This window comes from Panthera onca, chromosome X (assembly GCF_046562875.1).
Source record: "Panthera onca isolate mPanOnc1 chromosome X, mPanOnc1 haplotype 2, whole genome shotgun sequence".
NCBI lineage: Eukaryota > Metazoa > Chordata > Mammalia > Carnivora > Felidae > Panthera > Panthera onca.
The window spans coordinates 72,048,016-72,070,747 of NC_138357.1; the positions used below are offsets into that span (position 1 = coordinate 72,048,016).

A 22,732-nucleotide genomic window follows, 5' to 3' on the forward strand; every position below is an offset into this window, starting at 1 on the left:
CTACAAATCTTTCTAAAGATCTAAATCTAATCTAAAAAGGCAATAATAGACACTGTGAATAACTGTATGCCAATAAATTTGATAATCTTGACAAAATTAACAAGTTATTTGAAAAGTATACCTATGACAATTGGTGCAAAGAGAATCTGAATAGTCCTATTTAGAATATTTCAATAGTGCTATGCCTGTAAAGAAATTTAATCTTAAATACCTTCCCACAAGGAAAATGGCTTCAATGATATAAATTCTTCTAAATATATAAGGAAGAAATAATATCAACCCTGTAAAAGTATCTCATATAGGAAATAGAGAAAGAGGGTAACGATTTTATGAGGCCAGCATGATTCTGATGACAAAATCTGACAAATTTCAAGCCAAAAAAAGGTATAGGTCAAAATATTCAATAATAGATGGAAAAATCCTAAAAATCCAGAAAACTGAATCCAGCAATATATAAAAAGGATAACATAAACAAGTAGGGTTTGTTCCAATAATTCAGCCTTTAAAAAAACATACACAAAATGGTTTTCTATCCCTCTGTTTTATTTTAAGTGGTAGTTTTTTTAATGTTTATTTATTTTGAGAGAGAGCGAGTGAGCACAAGCCGGGGAGGTTTGAAGGGGGGCAGAGGACCTGAAGCAGGCTCTGCGCTGCCAGCAGACAGCCTGATATGGGGCTCGGACTCACGAACCATGAAATCATGACCTGAGCTGAAGTCAGACATCCAAGTGGCCTTCTATTTTATTTTAAATAAAAATTTAAAAATAAATGAATTTGGTGTGGTTGCTGGGTACAGGTCAATACACAAAAATTAATTGTATTTTTGTGTACTAGCAAGAAATAAGTGGAAAGTTAGCTTTTAAAATACCATTTTTAGGGACTCTTGATTTTGGCTCTGGCATGATCTCAGGGGTCATGAGATTGAGCCCCACATTGAGCTCCATGCTGACAGCTCAGAGCCTGCTTGGGATCCTCTCTCTTCCCCTCCCCCTCTCATTCTCTCTCTCTCTCTCAATCTCTCTCAAAATAAATAAACTTAAAATAAAGTATCCCATTTTTAATAGCATGAATACCCATCAAATGTTTAGTAATCAATATAGTGAATGTATTGAATCAATATAGTGTAATAAATACACTGAAAACTAAAAAAACACTGAAACATTGCTGAGGGAAAACTTTAAAGGCCTAAATGAATGAAAATACATACCATGTTCATGGACTGGAAAACTCAAATTTGTTAAAATGTCAATTTTCCCAGTTTGATCCATAGACTCAAGACAATCCCAATTGAAATCCCAGCTGATTTACTTATGGAAATTGACAGGATGATATTAAAATTTCTATGGAGATGAAAGGATAATTTTGAAAAAGACGAATAGAGTCTGAGAATTTACACCACAGAATAGAGTCCAGAAATAGACTCACACATGATCATTTTATTTACAGCAAATGTGCCAGTGCTGTTCAGTGGGGAAAATATTTTTTTAATAATAAATGATGCTGAAACAATTAGATATCCATATGGAAAAAAATGAACCTTGACCCTCCCTACTGCCATACAGAAACATTGATTTGAGATGTATCATAGTGAAAGGTACAACAGTAAGGTTTCTAAAAACAAACAGGAGAATATCCTCATGACCTTGGAGACACAAAAAATTCCAACTGTAAAATAAAATATTGATAGTGTGCACTTCATTACAATTGGGAATTTCAGTTTGTCAAAAGATACAATCAAGATAGGAAAAAGACAAGTCATGGATAAACAGGCAGAAGATGTGTTAATACATAAGCCGGACAAATTCCAGAGTATATAAAGAACTCTTAAAATTTAATGAGAAAAGACAACCAAATAAAAAATGGCAACAGAATTAAACAAGAACTTCACAAAAGAAGATATACAAATGGGCAACAAACAAAGGAAAAATGTTCAACATCATTACTCATCAAGGAATGCCAATTAAGTCCACAGTGAGGGATCATTACATACTCACTGAAATGGCTAAAATTAAGATACCAAGTGTTAGTAAGGATGGGAAGCAATTGGAGCTCTGATACATTGCTGGTAGAAATGTAAATTGGTACAGCTCGTTTAGAAGACCTTTTGGCAGTATCTGCTAAAACCAAACATGCTTCTGTTATAGCAATGATCCAGCAATCCCACTCCTAGGTATATACTCAGGTGAAATGAGTGTATCTGTTTACCATAATGTGTACCAGAATGTTCAAGACAGCTCTATTCATAAGAGCTAAAGATTGAAAATTTTAGTGTCATCAACAGGAGGATGGACTAAATGAATTGTACATTCATGTAACAGAATACTACAAGGCAATAAAATAAAGGAATGTACTTCTGACACAGAAAAATATAAATATCACAGACATTATCATGAACAAAAGAAGTCAGGCAAAAAGAATTATCTCACAGGGTATAAATTCATTTTAGAAAACAGCTTTATAGAGATATAATTCATATGCCATACAACTCACATTAAAGTGTATGATTCAGTAGATTTTAGTATATTCACAGATATATACACCACCACCAACAGTAAATTTTAGAACATTTCATCCCGTCAGAAAGAAACCACCATCACATTCCTATCCCTGTATTTCCCCCAATAGCCCTATGCAACCACCAATCTACTTTGTATCTCTCTAGATTTGCATATTTTGGACATTTTATATAAATAGAATCATACAATATGAGGACTTTTGTGACTTCTTTCACTTAATGTAACACTTTCAAAGTTCATCCTTGTTGTGGCATGTATCAATATTTCGTTCCATTTTATGGCCAAATAATACTCCACTATTGATTACCACATTTTAAAAATCCACTCATCAGTTGATAGATTAAAATTAAAATTAATTTAATTTTTTGGCTATTTTGAATAATGCTGCTATAGACATTAGTATATAAGTTTTTGTGTGAGTGTATGTTTTCATTTCTCTTGGTTACACCTAGGTAATATGGTAACTGCATTTTAATCATTTGAGGAGCTGCAGGACAGTTTTCCAAAGTGGCTGCACTATTTTATATTGTCATCAGCAATATGTGCGGGTTCTGATTTCTCCACCTCCAGCATACTTGTATTATCTGATTTTCTTTCTAGCCATCCTAGTGAGTGCAGAGTGATTCTAATAGGAATGTAGTAGTATCTCATTGTTGTTGTTTTTCATTCTGTAACTTGTCATTTCCCTTTCTAGACAGTGTCCTTTGAAGCACAAAATTTTTTAACTTTGATGAAGTACAATTTATTTTTCTTTTGTTGCTCATGCTTTTGATATCATGTGTAAGAATCAACTGCCAATTCCAAATTCATGACTGTTTATGTCTATGTTTTCTTCTGAAAAGTTTTATACTTTTAGCTGTTACATTTAGGTCTTTGATCCATTTTGAGTGAATTTGTGTATGTGGTATGAGGTAAGAGTCCAATTTCACTCTTTTCCATGTGGTTATCCAGTTGTTTCAGAGCCATTTTTTAATTTTATTTTATTTTATATTTTTAGTTTTTAATTTAACTTTATTTTTTAATTTTTAAAATTTACATCCAAATTAGCGTATAGTGAAGCAATGATTTCAGTAGATTCCTTAATGCCCCTTACCCATTTAGCCCATCCCCACTTCACAACCCCTCCAGCAACCCTCAGTTTGTTCTGCATATTTATGAGTCTCTTTTGTTTTGTTCCCCTCCCTGTTTTTATATTATTTTTGTTTCCCTTCCCTTCCCTTATGTTCATTTGTTTTGTCTCTTAAAGTCCTCATATGAGTGAAGTCATATGATTTTTGTCTTTCTCTGACTAATTTCACTTAGCATAATACCCTCCAGTTCCATCCACATAGTTGCAAATGGCAAGATTTCATTCTTTTTGATTGCTGAGTAATACTCCATTGTATATATATACCACTTCTTCTTTATGCATTCATCCATCGATGGACATTTGGGCTCTTTCCATACTTTGGCTATTGTTGATAGTGCTGCTAAAAACATGGGGTGCATGTGTCCCTTTGAAACAGCACACCTGTATCCCTTGGATAAATGCCTAGTAGTGCAATTGCTGGGTCGTAGGGTAGTTCTCTTTTTAGTTTTTTGAGAAACCTCCATACTGTTTTCCAGAGTGGCTGCACCAGCTTGCATTGCCACCAACAATGCAAAAGAGATCCTCTTTCTCCGTGTCCTCACCAACATCTGTTGTTGCCTGAGTTAATGTTAGCCATTCTGACATGTGTAAGGTGGTATCTCATTGTGGTTTTGATTTGTATTTCCCTGATGATGAGTGAAGTTGAGCATTTTTTCATGTGTCAGTTGGCCATCTGGATATCTTCTTTGGAGAAGTGTCTATTCATGTTTTTTGCCCATTTCTCCACTGGATTATTTGTTTTTTGAGTGTTGAGTTTGATAAGTTCTTTGTAGATTTTGGATACTAACCCTTTTTTGATATGTCATTTGCAAATATCTTCTCCCATTCTGTCGATTGCCTTTTAATTTTGCTGATTGTTTCCTTCACTGTGCAGAAGCTTTTTATTTTGATGAGGTCCCAGTAGTTCATTTTTGCTTTTGTTTCCCTTGCCTCCGTAGACGTGTTGAGTAAGAAGTTGCTGCGGGCAAGATCAAAGAGGCTTTTGCCTGCTTTCTCCTCGAGAATTTTGATGGCTTCCTGTCTTACATTGAGGTCTTTCATCTACTTTGAGTTTATTTTTGTGTATGGTGTAAGAAAGTGGTCCAGGTTCAGTCTTCTGCATGTCGCTGTCCAGTTTTCCCAGCACCACTTGCTGAAGAGACTGTCTTTATTACATTGGTTATTCTTTCTGCTTTTTCAAAGATTAGTTGGCCATACGTTTGTGGGTCCATTTCTGGGTTCTCTATTCTATTCCACTGATCTGAGTGTCTGTGCCATACTGTCTTGATGATTACAGCTTTGTAGTATAGCTTAAAGTCTGGGATTGTGATGCCTCCTGCTTTGGTTTTCTTTTGCAAGATTGCTTTGGCTATTCGGGGTCTTTTCTGGTTCCATACAAATTTTAGGATTATTTGTTCTAGCTCTGTGAAGAATGCTGGTGTTACTTTGATAGGGATCGCGTTGAATATGTAGATTGCTTTGGGTAGTATCGACATTTTAACAATATTTGTTCTTTCTATCCAGGAGCATGGAATCTTTTTCCATTTTTTTGTGTCTTCTTCAATTTCTTTCATAAGCTTTCTATAGTTTTCAGTGTATAGATTTTTCACTTCTTTGGTTAGATTTATTCCTAGGTATTTTATGGTTTCTGGTGCAACTGTAAATGGGATTGATTCCTTGATTTCTCCTTCTGTTGCTTCATTGTTGGTGTATAGGAATGCAACTGATTTCTGTGCATTGATTTTTATATCCTGCAACTTTGCTTAATTCATGAATCAGTTGTAGCAGTTTTTTGATGGAATCTTTTTGGGTTTTCCATATAGAGTATCATGTCATCTACAAAGAGTGAAAGTTTGACCTCCTCCTGGCCGATTTGGATGTCTTTTATTTCTTTGTGTTGTCTGATTGCCGAGGCTAAGACTTCCAATACTATGTTGAATAACAGTGGCGAGAGTGGACATCCCTGTTTTGTTCCTGACCTTAGGGGGAAAGCTCTCAGTTTTTCCCCACTGAGGATGGTATTAGCGTTGGGTCGCTCATATAAGGCTTTTGTCATCTCGAGGTATGATCCTTCTAGCCCTACTTTCTTGAGGGTTTTTATCAAGAAAGGATTCTATATTTTGTCAAATGCTTTCTCTGCATCTATTGAGAGGATCGTATGGTTCTTGTCCTTTCTTTTATTGATGTGATGAATCACGTTAATTGTTTTGAGGATATTGAACCAGCCCTGCATCCCAGGTCTAAATCCCACTTGGTTGTGGTGAGTAATTTTTTTAATGTATTGTTGGATCCAGTTGGCTAATGTCTTGTTGAGGATTTTTGCATCCATGTTCATCAGGGAAATTGGCCTATAGTTCTCCTTTTTAGTGGAGTTTCTGTCTGGTTTTGGAATCAGGGTAATGCTGGCTTCATAGAAAGAGTTTGGAAGTTTTCCTTCCATTTCTATTTTTTGGAACAGTTTCAAGAGAATAGGTGTTAACTCTTCCTTAAATGTTTGGTAGAATTCCCCTGGAAAGCCATCTGGCCCTGGACTCTTGTTTTTTGGTAGATTTTTGATTACTAATTCGATTTCCTTACTGGTTATGGATCCGTTCAAATTTTCTATTTCTTCCTGTTTCAGTTTTGGTAGTGTATATGTTTCTAGGAATTTGTCCATTTCTTCCAGATTGCCCATTTTGTTGGCATATAATTGCTCATAATATTCTCTTATTATTGTTTTTATTTCTGTTGTGTTAGTTGTGATTTCTTCTCTTTCATTCTTGATTTTAGTTATTTGGGACCTTTCCTTTTTCTTCTTGATCAAACTGGCTAGTGGTTTGTCAATTTTGTTAATTCTTTCAAAGAACCAGCTTCTGGTTTCATTGATCTGTTCTACTGTTTTTTTGGTTTCAATAGCACTAATTTCTGCTCTAATCTTTATTATTTCCTGTCTTCTGCTGGTTTTGGGTTTTTGCTATTCTTTTTCCAGCTCCTTAAAGTGTAAGGTTAGGTTGTATATCTGAGATCGTTCTTCCTTCTTTAGGAATCCTAGGCCTGGATTGCTATACACTCTTATGACCACCTTTGCTGCGTCCCACAGGTTTTGGGTTGTGGTGCTATCATTTTCATTGACTTCCATATACTTTTTAATTTCCTCTTTAACTGCTTGGTTAGCCCATTCATTCTTTAGTAGGATGTTCTTCAGTCTCCAAGTATTTGTTACCTTTCCAAATTTTTTCTTGTGGTTGATTTCAAGTTTCATAGCGTTGTGGTCTGAAAATATGTGCGGTATGATCTCAATCTTTTTGTACTTACTTAGGGCTGATTTGTGTCCCAGTATATGGTCTATTCTGGAGAACGTTCCATGTGCACTGGAGAAGAATGCATATTTTGCTGCTTTAAGATGAAATGTTCTGAATATATCTGTTAAGTCCATCTGGTCCAATGTGTCATTCAAAGCCATTGTTTCCTTGTTGATTTTTGATTAGATGATCTGTCCATTGCTGTGAGTGGGGTGTTGAAGTCTCCTACTATTATGGTATTACTATCGATGAGTTTCTTTATGTTTGTGGTTAATTGATTTATATATTTGGGTGTTTCCACATTTGGCACATAAATGTTTACAGTTGTTAGGTCTTTTTGGTCTATAAATTTTTTTTTAACGTTTTATTTATTTTTGAGACAGAGAGGGACATAGCATGAACGGGGCGGGGGGGTCAGAGAGAGGGAGACACAGAATCTAAAACAGGCTCCAGGCTCTGAGCTGTCAGCACAGAGCCCAACGCGGGGCTCGAACTCACAGACCGTGAGATCATGACCTGAGCCGAAGTCGGCCGCTTAACTGACTGAGCCACCCAGGCGCCCCAGGTCTTTTTGGTCTATACACCCCTTGATTATGATATAATGCCCTTCTGCATCTCTTGATACAGTCTTTATTTTAAAGTCTAGATTGTCTGATATAAGTATAGCTACTCCAGCTTTCTTTTGTTGACCATTAGCATGATAGATGGTTCTCCATCCCCTTATTTTCAATCTGTAGGTGTCTTTAGGTCTAAAGTGGGTCTCTTGTAAACAGCATATAGATGGGTCTTGTTTTCTTATACATTCTGTTACCCTATGTCTTTTGATTGGAGCATTGAGTCCATTGACATTTAGAGTGAGTACTGACATTTAGAGTGAGTACTGAAAGATATGAATTTATTGCCATTATGATACTTGTAGAGTTAGAGTGTCTGGTGGTGTTCTCTGGTCTTTTCTAATCTTTTGTTGCTTTTGGTATTTATTTATTTATTTATTTATTTATTTATTTATTTATTTATTTATATTGTCATCTTTTCTCCCCTCAGAGAGTCCCCCTTAAAATTTCTTGCAGGCTTGTTTAGTGGTCACAAATTCTTTTAATTTTTGTCTGGGAAACTTTTTATCTCTCCTTCTATTTTGAATGACAGCCTTGCTGGATAAAGAATTCTTGGCTGTGTATTTTTCTGATTTAGCCCACTGAATATATCCCGCCACTACTTTCTGGCCTGCCAAGTTTCTGTGGATAGGTCTGCTTGCAAACCTCATCTGTCTTCCCTTGTAGGTTAGGGAGTTATTTTCCCTTGCTGCTTTCATGATTCTCTCCTTGACTGAGTATTTTGTGAATTTGACTATGATATGCCTTGTTGATGGTCGGTTTTTGTTGAATCTAATGGGAGTCCTCTGTGCTTCCTGGGTTTTGATGTCTGTGTCTTTCCCCAGGTTAGGAAAGTTTTCCACTATGAGTTGCTCACATAGCCCTTCTACCCCTATTTCTCTCTCTTCCTCCTCTGGGACCCCTATGATTCTGATGTTGTTCCTCTTTAATGAGTCACTGATTTCTCTAATTCTTAAATCGTGCTCTTTTGCCTTAATCTCCCTCTTTTTTTCTGCTTTGTTATTCTCTATAAGTTTGTCCTCTATATCGGTGATTCTCTGTTCTGCCTCATCCATCCTTGACGCCACTGCATCCATCCGTGATTGCAGCTCAGTTATAGCATTTTTTATTTCATTCTGGCTATTTTTTACTTCTTTTATCTCTGCAGAAAGGGATTCTAATTTATTTTCGACTCCAGCTAGTATTCTTATTATCGTGATTCTAAATTCTGGTTCAGACATCTTGCTTGTGTCTGTGTTGGTTAAATCCCTGGCTATCGTTTCTTCATGCTCTTTCTTTTCGGGTGAATTCCTTCATTTTGTCATTTTGAAGGGAGAAAAGGACTGCTAAATTCTGTGGTTCCGGTTGTGCAGATTGTTGTGTTAATCTTCCAATCAGTTTTCTAGGTGTGTAGGATGGTTTAGTGTTAGTCTGGCTGTATTTCATGGACGCGAGACACACAAAAAGCTTCCATGCTATTCCACCATCTTCAGAGCCATTTTTTTTAATATTCTTTCCACATTGGATAATCTTTGCCTCTTTGTGGAATAGTAGTTGATCATAGGCAATGTTTTTATTTCTGGATTGTCAATTATATCCCATTTATATGTATATCTGTCCTTATGCCAGTACCACACTGTCTTGATTATCACTGCTTTGTAGTAAGTTTTCAGGTCTGGAAGTGTTAGTCCTCCAAATTTGTTCTTTTTTCAAGATCATTTTGGCTATTTTGGGTTCCTTGAATTTCCATATCAATTTTAGAATCAGCCTGGCAATTTCTGAAAAAAGAAGAAATCCAGCTGGCATTATGATAGGTATTATGTTGAATCTGTAGATCATTTTGGGGTGTATTACCATCTTAACAATGTTAAGTCTTCTAATCTATGAACATGGAATATTTTTCCATTTATTTACATCTTTAACTTCTTTCAATGATGTTTTATAACTTTCATTGTATAAGTCCTGCACTTCTTTTGTTTAATTCATTCTTAAATATTTTATTGTTTCTGATGCTATTGTAAGTAGAATTACTTTCTCAATCTTATTTTCGCTTTGCTCATTGCTACTTTATAGAATTTAGAATTGATTTTTATTTGTTGATCTTAAACTTATTTATCAGTTCTAATGGTATTTTACTGAATTCCCTAGGAACCTTATTTACAAGATTACATCCTGTATGACTAGAGATAGTTTCACTACTTCTTTTCCAGTCTTGATGTCTTTTATTTTTCTTGTCTATTTGGTTGCAATTTCCAGTACAGTGTTGAATGGCAGTGGTGAAAGTTGACATCCTTTTCTTGTCCTATATCTTAGAGGGAAATAATCCAGTCTTTCACCAGTAAGTATGTTGTTATCTGTGGGTTTTTCAGAGATGCCCTTTATCAGATCGAGGAAGTTCCCTTCTAGTTTGTTAAGTATAATTCTTTTTTACATTGCTGAATTAAGTTTACTAGTATTTTGTGATTTTTTTTTTCTTGTGATGTCTTTGGTTTTGGGTATCACATTAATACTGGCCTCTTAGAATGAGTTGTCAAATGGTCTGTCCCCTTCTATTTTTAAAAGAATTTGTGAGAATTAGTATTAATTCTTCTTTAAATGTTTGATAAAGTCCAGTGGTAAAACTGTCTAGGCCTGGGCTTTTCTTTTTCTATAGTTTTTAAAACTATTGCAATTACTTTATTCATTATAGGTCTATTTAGATACTGTATTTATTCTTGAATCGATTTCAGTAGTTTTTCTTTCTAGAAAATTGTCCATTTCATCCAGTTTATCTAATTTATTGGCATAAGATTGTCCATAGCAGTCCTTTGTAATCCTTTTTATTTCTCTAAGGTTGGTAGTGATGTCTCCTTTTCCATTTCTGATTCTAGTAATGAGGCTTCTAAAGATATGTTAATTTTGTTGATCTTTTCAAAGAACCAACTTCTGGTTTCATTAGTTTTTCTATTGTTTTCCTATTGTCTAACTTATTCATTTCCACTCCAGTCTTTGTTATTCTCTACCTTCTACTTGTTTATGTTATTTTTCTCTTAACTAAGTTGGAAGTTCAGATTACTGATTTGAGGTGTTTTTCTTCTTTCTTAATGTAGGTGTTTACAGATATAAATTTCCCTCTAGGCACTACTTTAGCTGTATCTCTTATGTTTTGGTATATTGTGTCTTCATTTTTATTCATTTCAAAGTGTGTTCTGATTTTTCTTTTGATTTATTTTTTGACCTATTGGTTGTTTAAGGGTGTGTTTATTTTCCATATATTTGTGCATATCCCAACTTTTTTCTGTTATTAATTTGTAATTTTATTACATTGTGATCACAGAAGATACTCTGCATTATTTTATATTTTGAAATTTATTGAAGTTTGTTTTATGACCTAGCATATGTCTATCCTAGAAAATATTCTGTGGGTACTTACAAAGAATGTATATTCTGCTGCTGTTGAAAGGAGTGTTTTATAGATGTCTGTCGGGGCGCCTGGGTGGCTCAGTCGGTTAAGCGTCCGACTTCAGCTCAGGTCACGATCTCGCGGTCCGTGAGTTCGAGCCCGCGTCGGGCTCTGGGCTGATGGCCCAGAGCCTGGAGCCTGCTTCCGATTCTGTGTCTCCCTCTCTCTCTGCCCCTCCCCCGTTCATACTCTGTCTCTTTCTCTGTCTCAAAAATAAATAAACATTAAAAAAAATTTTTAAAAAAAATAGATGTCTGTTAGGTCTAGTTGGCTTACAATGTTTTCATTTTTTAAATTTCCTTATCTTCTGTCTAGTTGTTCTAAGTACAATTCATTTTTATCAAGTTCAAGAATACCCAACTATATCAATAATTGCATTGTATATAAATGGTCTAAATCAGAGGTCAGGGAATGTTTTTTAAAGTGCCAGTAGTGAATATTTTAGGCTAACAGGCATACAATCTTGGACACAACTACTCAACTGTGCTGTTGTCACAGGAACACATGGGCCATATTTAAACAAAGGACATGATTGTGTTCAAATTAAACTTTATTTGCAAAACAGGCAGTCAGCTCACAGATTGTAGTTTGCTCACCCCTGGTGTAAACATACCAATTAAAAGATGAAGAATGTCAGATTGGATAAAAAATCAAGACCCAACTACATGCTTTCTATTTTTAAAAAAAACACTTAAATATGAAGACATAGATAAGTTGAAAATAAAAGGAATTGGAAAAGGTACACTAAACAAATGCTAATAAAAACAAAGCTGGAGTGGCTATATTAATATCAAAATACAAAAATATGAATTCAAAGGGATACGTGCACCCCAATGTTTATAGCAGCATTATCTATATAAAATTAATAAAGATACAAATTAATAATGTCAAGAATGAAAATAGAGGCATCACTACAGATCCTACAGACATTTAAAAAGATGATTAAGGACTATTATGAACAGCTATATGCCCATGACTTTGACAGCTTAGATGAGATGGATAAATTCCTTGAAAGGCACAAACCAACAAAGCTCCCTCAAGAAGAAATAGATAATTTGAATAGTCTTATACCCATTGAATTTGTCGTTTAAAATCTTCTAACAGAAAACTCCACTAAGGAAGTCTGCCAACCATTTAAAGACAATACCAGTTTTATACAAACTCTTCCAGAAAGAAGAGGGCATACTTCCCAGCTCACTTTATGAGATCATATTTACCCTGATACCAATACTAGACAAAAAATATGATAAAAAATTATGAACCAATATTCTTCATGAAAATAGATGCAGAAATCCTCAACAAAATATTAGCAAGGTGAATTTAGTAAAATTTGAAAAGGGTAATAGACCACAAGCAAATCAGGTTTATCCTAGGTTCAATACTGTAAACTCAATTAATTTACCATATCAACAGATTAAGTGAAAAGATTGAACATACATTTATGATTTTAAAAAAAGTTCTCAGGAAACTAGGAATCGTAGGGAAGTTTCTCAACCTGATAAAGGGTATGTACAAAAATTAAATCACAGCTCATATCATATTTAGTGATGGAAAACTGAATGCTGGGACACGTGGGTGGCTCAGTTGGCTGAGCATCCTTTGGCTCAGATCATGATCTCATGGTCTGTGAGTTCAAGCCCTGCATCAGGCTCTGTGCTGACAGCTCAGAGCCTGGAGCCTGCTTCGGATTCTGTGTCTCCCTCTCTCTCTGCCTCTCCCTCACTCATGTTCTATCTCTCTCTCTCTCTGTCAAAAATAAATAAACATTAAAAAACTGAATGCTTTCCTTCTAAGGGCAGGAACAAGTCAAGGTTTTCTATTCTCACTCCTGTTCAACATCATTCTAGAAGTCCTAGCCAGTGCAATAAGGCAAGCAAAAGAATGGAAAAAAGACATAGAGTGAAAAAGAAGAAATAAAACCACCTGTATTTGCAGATTACATGATTGTCTACATAGAAAATCCCAAAGAATCTACAGAAAAGTTACTGAAATTAGTGAGTTTTAGCAAGTTACAGAATACAAAGTCAGATTTTCAAAAGTTGACTATATTTCTGTTATACTAGCAATGACATTCAAGAACAGGCAATAGCAATCAATAGGAATAGAAACCAAAATAGTTGTTAACTCTGCTAAGGTGATTTTTTTTAACATTTATTTTTGAGAGAAAGATACAGAATGTGAGTGGGGGAGGGGCAGAGAGAGAGACAGACACAGAATCTGAAGCAGGCTCCAGTCTCTGAACTGTTAGCACAGCTAACAGGGGCTCGAACCCGCGAACCGTGAGATCATGACCCGAGCCAAAGTCGGATGCCCAACCGACGGAGCCACCCGGGTGCCCCAATACTAAGATGATATTGACTGGTAAGGAACACGGGTGTTAGAAGTGTTCTATATCATGATCTGGGTAATGGTTATATGGGTTTAAACATCTAAAAACTCAATAAGCTGCTTGTTTAAGATGAACATGCTTTATTCAGTTTATTTTATCGGTGCTATACCTCAAAACTTTTTTTTTTTAAATTCAGTCTAACAAATATGAATGAAAACTATCTCACATCATGTGTTATATGCCACCTGATATAATATTCTGCCCATGGTGATACCCAAGAAATATTGACTGACTAAATGAAACGATTTGGAAACTCTCTTTTACTTTGCTTGAAATAAAACCACAGTTAGTTTATACAGCACTGTATCTTTCAGTTAACTCAGTCATTAAAGTGAGGCAGATAAACATTGGATCTGGATTGAGGCAGATGAACAGCAGGACTTTTTCAGGCTATTCAGGAACATCATGGCAATAATTTCAAGAAATGTAAGCAATGCTGCTGAATGCATTATAGGGTGCTGAAAGAATTGGTGAGTTTGTAGATTTAAACATATAAAAAATCTGGGTTGCCTTGGTTGGTTAAGTTGGTTAAGTTTCTGACTCTTCATATCAGCTCAGGTCATGATCTCACAGTTCATGAGATCGAGCCCTGTGTTGGACTCTGCACTATGCAGAGCCTGCTTGGGATTCTCTCTCTCCCTCCATCTCTCTGCCCCTTCCCCTCTGGTATTCTCTCTCTCTCTGAAAAGAAATAAACATTTTTTATAATTTTAAAAATGTGAAAAATCTATATACAGAACCTGGGACAGTCTTCAAATTGTAAATAAAATTAATTTTCCTCAACAGGAAAATCTCCCCAGAAGAGAGCTTGGAATAGAATAATAAAATGTAATCACAGAGAATGTTGCATTTTTGCCTCCTTCTTAGGGAACTTCTCAGGTGATCCATGTGAGACACTGCTTCTGCTATATGAGTTTGAAGTTAAAGCCAAAATGAATGATCCATTACTTGACAGTTTCCTGGAATCACTGTGGGAACTGCCTCATTTGGAAAGTAAAACATTTGAAACAATTGCCTGTAAGTGCTATATTTATGTTTTTGGTAGGCTGGTACCTACCCATTTAGATTGTAATACTTTTTATTCCAGTCTCTATTCTTCATTCTTTGCCCTCAGATGGGAAATAATAATAATGTTTCTCCTTCTCTAATGGCATTCTTGAACTGTTATGTATTATAATCATTTATGCATTTATCTTTTTATTTATATGAGACTATAAACTCCTTAAGGTCATGAAAAATAAGTGCTTGTATTTGTTGTACTTACAAACCTGAGTGAAGTGCATTAATCATAATCAATGGTCATTCTAGGTGTGGAATTGAATTATATAACTACACAGTAGAGGGAGCTTAACCTTCAGAAAGTTAGTTTTACTCAGGTAGCTAGAAATGACAGTCAGCTGCTTCACTAATCAAAGGTAATGCAATCTCAGCAACTTATTAAAGTGTACAAAGAGGAGCACCAGGCTGACTCAGTTGGTAGAGCATGTGACTCTGGATCTTGGGGTTGTAGGTTCAAGCCCCATGTTGGGTGTAGAGATTACTTAAAAATATAATCTTTCCCCAAAAAAAGTGTACAAAGAAATACTGGTAATATTTTTTTAACACAATTACCACTCTCAAATTTTTGGTTGGGCTCTAAGTAAGTAGTCGTTGGGGTCCCAGAGCCTGTATGGGAATATGCTGCAGGAAATAACCTAATTATTTTCCCTTTTTTCTCCCTCACCCTCCTTGGGAGCCTATGTGTGGTTAATAAAGGTATTAGATAGCCCCAGGTGCACAAAGGTCACATTTGCTTTTCCTTATCTTGCAAGACAAAATTCTAGAGACATGGAGCCCGTGGTCTATACTTTGTAGACATGTGATGGTGACCACTTCTCCTTGTATAATGGATCTCCAATTACAGAGGCCTGGTAAATGCATTTGGAAGTTACAAGGTTTGTCATCTCTGACACTCACTCTTATGTCAAGTGATTCCTGTTTATAGTATCAGACCAAAGCAGTATATTGTATAAATCTGTTTTTGATTATTGCTCTTTTACTGGTATGCTTTTTGTTTCCATCTTGGTGTGCCCCTCCTTGACTCTGGTTCATAAGATTATTGCTTTACCTATATGACTATGTGTAGGGTCACAGAAACAGTAGGTTCTCTTGATGTTTGCTGAATAAAAGACAATCCTGATAACCCTACCATATTACTTTGCCCAGAAACTATAAACTTTCTCTGAAAGCCACCATCGACTCATCATTTCATTAAATTAATTTTTGTGGGGTTTTTTTTGTTGGTTGGTTGGTTTGTGTTCATCTGTTTCAGGCTAGTTTCATTAGAAAAATCAAGTTGTAGCCTGGGATGAAAATGGTGATGGATGAGACTATGGTGTTCACAGCCTTTTTTCTTTCCCTCTTATAGTGTTAGCAGTGGAAAAGCCTGCACACTATCCTTCCATTGCTCTGAAGGCCTTGAATAGGGCTTTATTGCTCTACAAAAAGAAACAATCAATTGATGCTGTGAAATACAGGTTAGTAAATGTAACTCAACACTGAAGCCAAGCTTTTCGATAGTCAAAAGAGCTATATAAGTCATCAATCATACTCAACTGGTCCAATTTAAAAGTTGATCAGGGGCACTCCTGTAGACTCTTGACCTAAAAAGCCCTCAGAACAGCTTCATATTTAGAGTTGTATTATAGACCAAGAATTAGTTATGTCACAGAGTCTGGTTTTCCCAAAAGAGAAAAAAAGGGAGAAAGTTGCTTCTTTGTTGTGAGACTATATATATGATAAAATTATTGAATACCTTTCAGAGATTAATATAACAAACACCAGTGTATCCACCACCCAAATTTAACAAATGTTGACATTTTGCTAGTTTTGCCTCAGTCGTTTATTTTTCCTAAGCACCTTTCTTTAAGGACCAGTAAGTGCTGTACATCATAGTACAAAATATTATTTATTACATATTTTATGTTTTCTGTACCTAGACATGGAGGAAAATGATGCTATGTGAGTTTTCTGCAGAAAACTTTATTACAGACTTTCTTTTCTGAGACGTGAGAAACAGTTCTCCTGGAATTATTCCCAGGTTAAATCCCAATTTCCTTGCCCGTTTGAGGATATAAAGAGATGCTTTAAAGTGCCTATAGATTGAACCAGCTCACAAAATATAATAAACAGCCACTACTCCTTGATGCAGGAAACTAAAAAAAGGTGAAAGAAACCATAGGCATAATAAAAAGGAGGATTGGTCAGCCCCTTTTATAGCTTCAAAAATCTGTCTTCTGAGGTTGGAGGCCAGATAAAAATGAGGGAAGAACAGAAGTGTTTTGAAGCTCGTAGTCTGGGATGAGATCCAGATTTTACTTATCTTAGCCACGAAGCCAATGATTTATTTCCTTATGGGATGAGTTTTCTCTTTTTGATTTCAGCAAATGTGTGCGAAACTTGATTAACCTCTTGGTGCCAGATGGGGTGCCAAGTACAGAACTCTGTCCCCCAGAAGAAATTTGGGGTTATTTTGAAGATGCTCTGAGCTTTATTAGCCACACCGTAAGTCGAACAGTGATATTAAGCCATCAGCTAATTTTAAAGAACTGTCTTTTGTGTTAGAAATTACACAGAATTAGTGCTTTCTGATATGAATTTTAGGGTAAATAAGTTCATATTACAATATACTTAAATATTATAAAATTTCCCTTGGTTTATGAAATGTAAATAGTTAAAAGTAGAAAATTTATGATACAAGTATACTATGGATTAAGTGAAAATAACAGTACCACCTGGTATTTTAAATTATTTGTGTTTTCAAAACCTGGTAGAATTGTTACTTCCCAGTGAGGTACTAAGCCTTTGAAAAACCTTATTGTTATTCCTTCCATTTCTCAGAGGCAGGTAATAGAGAAGGAGGAACACTGAGGACCTGTATTTTAGTCCCTCCTCTGTTGATTTTTTTCTTTTCAGCACAGGTTTATTCAATGATTTTTAAATTAGCTTTATTGAGGTGTGATTTACATATCACAAAATGCACCCTTTACATGTGTACCATTCAGTGATTATAGTAAATTTATAGTGTTATGCAACTGTGTGTCACCACAATCCAGTTATAGAATATTTCTATTACCACAAAGTTTCTTCTTACCTATTTGCAGTCAATCCCTGTTCCTACCTGCAGGCCCAGGCGACCACTGATCTGCTTTCTATCTCTGTAGATTTTCTCTTTCTGGACCCTTGATATGAATGAGACCATGCAATACGTGATCTCTTGTGTGTGGCTTCTTTCAATTTAGCATAATATTTTTGAGGCTGGTGCATGTTGAAGCATGTATCAGTATTTTAATCCTTCCTATTGCTGAATAAATAGAATATTATATTCTACTTAATGGGATATGTCACATTTTCTTTTTGCACTGACTCAATAGCTGGTAGACATTTGAGTTGGTTCCACTTTTTAGCTATTATGAATAATACTGCTATGACATTTGTGTACAAGTCTTTATGTGGACATATGTTTTCAGTTCTCTTGAATACATGAATTTCTGGGTCATATGGTAACTTCATGTTTAACTTTTGGAGGAGCTACAATCTGTTTTCCAAAGTGGTTGCACTATTTTACATTCCTACCAGCAGTGTATGAGGGTTCTAATTTCCCCACATCCTCATCAACACTTGTTACTGTCCATCTTCTTTGTTATAACCATTTCAGTAGGTGTGTTGTGGCAGCTTGTTGTGATTTTGATTCGCATTTCCTTGATGGTTAATGGTGTTGATATGTGTTTATTGATCGTTTGTCTACCTTCTTTGGAAAAATGTCTATGGTTATTTTCCCATTTTAAAAATTGGGTTCTTGTTGAGTTGTAAGAATTATTTATATATTATAGGTATAAATCCTTTATCAAACATACAGTTTGTAAATGTTTTCTCCCAGTCATTGGCTTGTCTTTTCATTTTCTTAATGACATCATTTGAAAAGCAAAAGTTCTAAGTTTTCATGAAGTCTAATTTATCAGTTTTTTCTTTTATGGTTCATATTTTGGCCATGATAAGAAATCTTTGCCTGTCTCAAATTTACAAAGATTTTCTCCTGTGTTTTCTTGTAGAAGTTTTTATGCTTTTATCCCTTAAATACATGTTTATGATCCATTTTGAGTTTTCAGTTTTGTTGATGGTGTAAGGTAAGTCTTTTATTTGTTTGACTTTCCATATGGATATCCTTCCTATGCTGTTTTTTTTTTTTTTTATTTTTTAATATATGAAATTTACTGTCAAATTGGTTTCCATACAACACCCAGTGCTCATTCCAAAAGGTGCCCTCCTCAATACCCATCACCCACCCTGCCCTCCCCCCCACCCTGCCCTCCCTCCCACCCCCCATCAACCCTCAGTTTGTTCTCAGTTTTTAACAGTCTCTTATGCTTTGGCTCTCTCCCACTCTAACCTCTTTTTTTTTTTTTTTTTTTTTTTCCTTCCCCTCCCCCATGGGTTTCTGTTATGTTTCTCAGGATCCACATAAGAGTGAAACCATATGGTATCTGTCTTTCTCTGTATGGCTTATTTCACTTAGCATCACACTCTCCAGTTCCATCCATGTTGCTACAAAAGGCCATATTTCATTTTTTCTCATTGCCACGTAGTATTCCATTGTGTATATAAACCACAATTTCTTTATCCATTCATCAGTTGATGGACATTTAGGCTCTTTCCATAATTTGGCTATTGTTGAGAGTGCCGCTATAAACATTGGGGTACAGGTGCCCCTATGCATCAGTACTCCTGTATCCCTTGGATAAATTCCTAGCAGTGCTATTGCTGGGTCATAGGGTAGGTCTATTTTTAATTTTCTGAGGAACCTCCACACTGCTTTCCAGAGCGGCTGCACCAATTTGCATTCCCACCAACAGTGCAAGAGGGTTCCTGTTTCTCCACATCCTCTCCAGCATCTATAGTCTCCTGATTTCTTCATTTTGGCCACTCTGACTGGCGTGAGGTGATATCTGAGTGTGGTTTTGATTTGTATTTCCCTGATAAGGAGCGACGTTGAACATCTTTTCATGTGCCTGTTGGCCATCCGGATGTCTTCTTTAGAGAAGTGTCTATTCATGTTTTCTGCCCATTTCTTCACTGGGTTATTTGTTTTTCGGGTGTGGAGTTTGATGAGCTCTTTATAGATTTTGGATACTAGCCCTTTGTCCGATGTGTCATTTGCAAATATCTTTTCCCATTCCGTTGGTTGCCTTTTAGTTTTGTTGGTTGTTTCCTTTGCTGTGCAGAAGCTTTTTATCTTCATAAGGTCCCAGTAATTCACTTTTGCTTTTAATTCCCTTGCCTTTGGGGATGTGCCGAGTAAGAGATTGCTACGGCTGAGGTCAGAGAGGTCTTTTCCTGCTTTCTCCTCTAAGGTTTTGATTGTTTCCTGTCTCACATTCAGGTCCTTTATCCATTTTGAGTTTATTTTTGTGAATGGTGTGAGAAAGTGGTCTAGTTTCAACCTTCTGCATGTTGCTGTCCAGTTCTCCCAGCACCATTTGTTAAAGAGACTGTCTTTTTTCCATTGGATGTTCTTTCCTGCTTTGTCAAAGATGAGTTGGCCATACATTTGTGGGTCTAGTTCTGGGGTTTCTATTCTATTCCATTGGTCTATGTGTCTGTTTTTATGCCAATACCATGCTGTCTTGATGATGACAGCTTTGTGGTAGAGGCTAAAGTCTGGGATTGTGCTGCCTCCTGCTTTGGTCTTCTTCTTCAAAAGTACTTTGGCTATTCGGGGCCTTTTGTGGTTCCATATGAATTTTAGGATTGCTTGTTCTAGTTTCGAGAAGAATGCTGGTGCAATTTTGATTGGGATTGCATTGAATGTGTAGATAGCTTTGGGTAGTATTGACATTTTGACAATATTTATTCTTCCAATCCATGAGCAGGGAATGTCTTTCCATTTCTTTATATCTTCTTCAATTACCTGCATAAGCTTTCTATAGTTTTCAGCATACAGATCTTTTACATCTTTGGTTAGATTTATTCCTAGGTATTTTATGCTTCTTGGTGCAATTGTGAATGGGATCAGTTTCTTCATTTGTCTTTCTGTTGCTTCATTGTTAGTGTATAAGAATGCAACTGATTTCTGCACATTGATTTTGTATCCTGCAACTTTGCTGAATTCATGGATCAGTTCTAGCAGACTTTTGGTGGAGTCTATCGGATTTTCCATGTATAATATCATGTCATCTGCAAAAAGCGAAAGCTTGACTTCATCTTTGCCAATTTGGATGCCTTTGATTTCCTTTTGTTGTCTGATTGCTGATGCTAGAACTTCCAGCACTATATTAAACAGCAGCGGTGACAGTGGGCATCCCTGTCGTGTTCCTGATCTCAGGGAAAAAGCTCTCAGTTTTTCCCCGTTGAGGATGATGTTAGCTGTGGGCTTTTCATAAATGGCCTTTATGATCTTTAAGTATGTTCCTTCTATCCTGACTTTCTCAAGGGTTTTTATTAAGAAAGGGTGCTGGATTTTGTCAAAGGCCTTTTCTGCATCGATTGACAGGATCATATGGTTCTTCTCTTTTTTTTTGTTAATGTGATGTATCACGTTGATCGATTTGCGAATGTTGAACCAGCCCTGCATCCCAGGAATGAATCCCACTTGATCATGGTGAATAATTCTTTTTATATGCTGTTGAATTCGATTTGCTAGTGTCTTATTAAGAATTTTTGCATCCATATTCATCAGGGATATTGGCCTGTAGTTCTCTTTTTTTACTGGGTCTCTGTCTGGTTTAGGAATCAAAGTAATACTGGCTTCATAGAATGAGTCTGGAAGTTTTCCTTCCCTTTCTATTTCTTGGAATAGCTTGAGAAGGATAGGTATTATCTCTGCTTTAAATGTCTGGTAGAACTCCCCTGGGAAGCCATCTGGTCCTGGACTCTTATTTGTTGGGAGATTTTTGATAACCGATTCAATTTCTTCGCTGGTTATGGGTCTGTTCAAGCTTTCTATTTCCTCCTGATTGAGTTTTGGAAGAGTGTGGGTGTTTAGAAATTTGTCCATTTCTTCCAGGTTGTCCAATTTGCTGGCATATAATTTTTCATAGTATTCCCTGATAATTGTTTGTATCTCTGAGGGATTGGTTGTAATCATTCCATTTTCATTCATGATTTTATCTATTTGGGTCATCTCCCTTTTCTTTTTGAGAAGCCTGGCTAGAGGTTTGTCAATTTTGTTTATTTTTTCAAAAAACCAACTCTTGGTTTCGTTGATCTGCTCTACAGTTTTTTTAGATTCTATATTGTTTATTTCTGCTCTGATCTTTATTATTTCTCTTCTTCTGCTGGGTTTAGGCTGCCTTTGCTGTTCTGCTTCTATTTCCTTTAGGTGTGCTGTTAGATTTTGTATTTGGGATTTTTCTTGTTTCTTGAGATAGGCCTGGATTGCAATGTATTTTCCTCTCAGGACTGCCTTCGCTGCATCCCAAAGCGTTTGGATTGTTGTATTTTCATTTTCGTTTGTTTCCATGTATATTTTAATTTCTTCTCTAATTGCCTGGTTGACCCACTCATTCGTTAGTAGGGTGTTCTTTAACCTCCATGCTTTTGGAGGTTTTCCAGACTTTTTCCTGTGGTTGATTTCAAGCTTCATAGCATTGTGGTCTGAAAGTATGCATGGTATAATTTCAATTCTTGTAAACTTATGAAGGGCTGTTTTGTGACCCAGTATATGATCTATCTTGGAGAATGTTCCATGTGCACTCGAGAAGAAAGTATATTCTGTTGCTTTGGGATGCAGAGTTCTAAATATATCTGTCAAGTCCATCTGATCCAATGTATCATTCAGGGCCCTTGTTTCTTTATTGACTGTGTCTTCCTATGCTGTTTGACTTCAGTTTTCTCATTTGTAAAATGGAAATAATACCTTCTTTGATTCCCACACTGAGGTTTTAAGGATCAGTTGAAATAATAATATGTGTTGTAAACCTTATATAAACAGCTTATACACATGTAAGGTGGTATTGTTATTATAGGGGAGCTATAAAATAGTAAGGTTAAACGACTTGCTTAAAGTCACTCAGAAAGTCATTATTTGAGTCCATGTTAATAACTGAGGATCCTGACCCTGCTTTAGGCTCAGTTACCTCTTCATATAAAAATATCTGCAATCCACAGCAGATGGCAGAACAATATAGTAGGGTGACAACCTGGTACAAACCAGCATCGACTTCAAAAACCTAGAATTCTCCTGGAGCTATGTAATTATGGCCTGTGTGAATTTAAGTTTTAAAAAAAAACTTTAGCATTGAACATTTTGGATGTGTATATTTTTTTACTTTCTTTTGGGAAGAAGAGAAAATTCTATTTCTAAGCCATGAGCCTCATCTGGACCTTCAGATGTGTTTGCCATAGTAACTAATACAAACTAAAATTA

General features: G+C 36.0%; 1 protein-coding gene across 1 annotated transcript in view; it reads left to right on the plus strand.

Moving 5' to 3' along the window:
• Positions 1-22,732, plus strand: part of TEX11 (testis expressed 11) — a 252,528-nt gene that overhangs the window by 212,999 nt on the left and 16,797 nt on the right. The window contains exons 26-28 of the mRNA XM_081792399.1: positions 14,197-14,346; positions 15,737-15,845; positions 16,752-16,872. Coding sequence (XP_081648525.1) covers positions 14,197-14,346; positions 15,737-15,845; positions 16,752-16,872 — 380 coding nt within the window. The remainder of the gene's footprint in view (positions 1-14,196; positions 14,347-15,736; positions 15,846-16,751; positions 16,873-22,732) is intronic.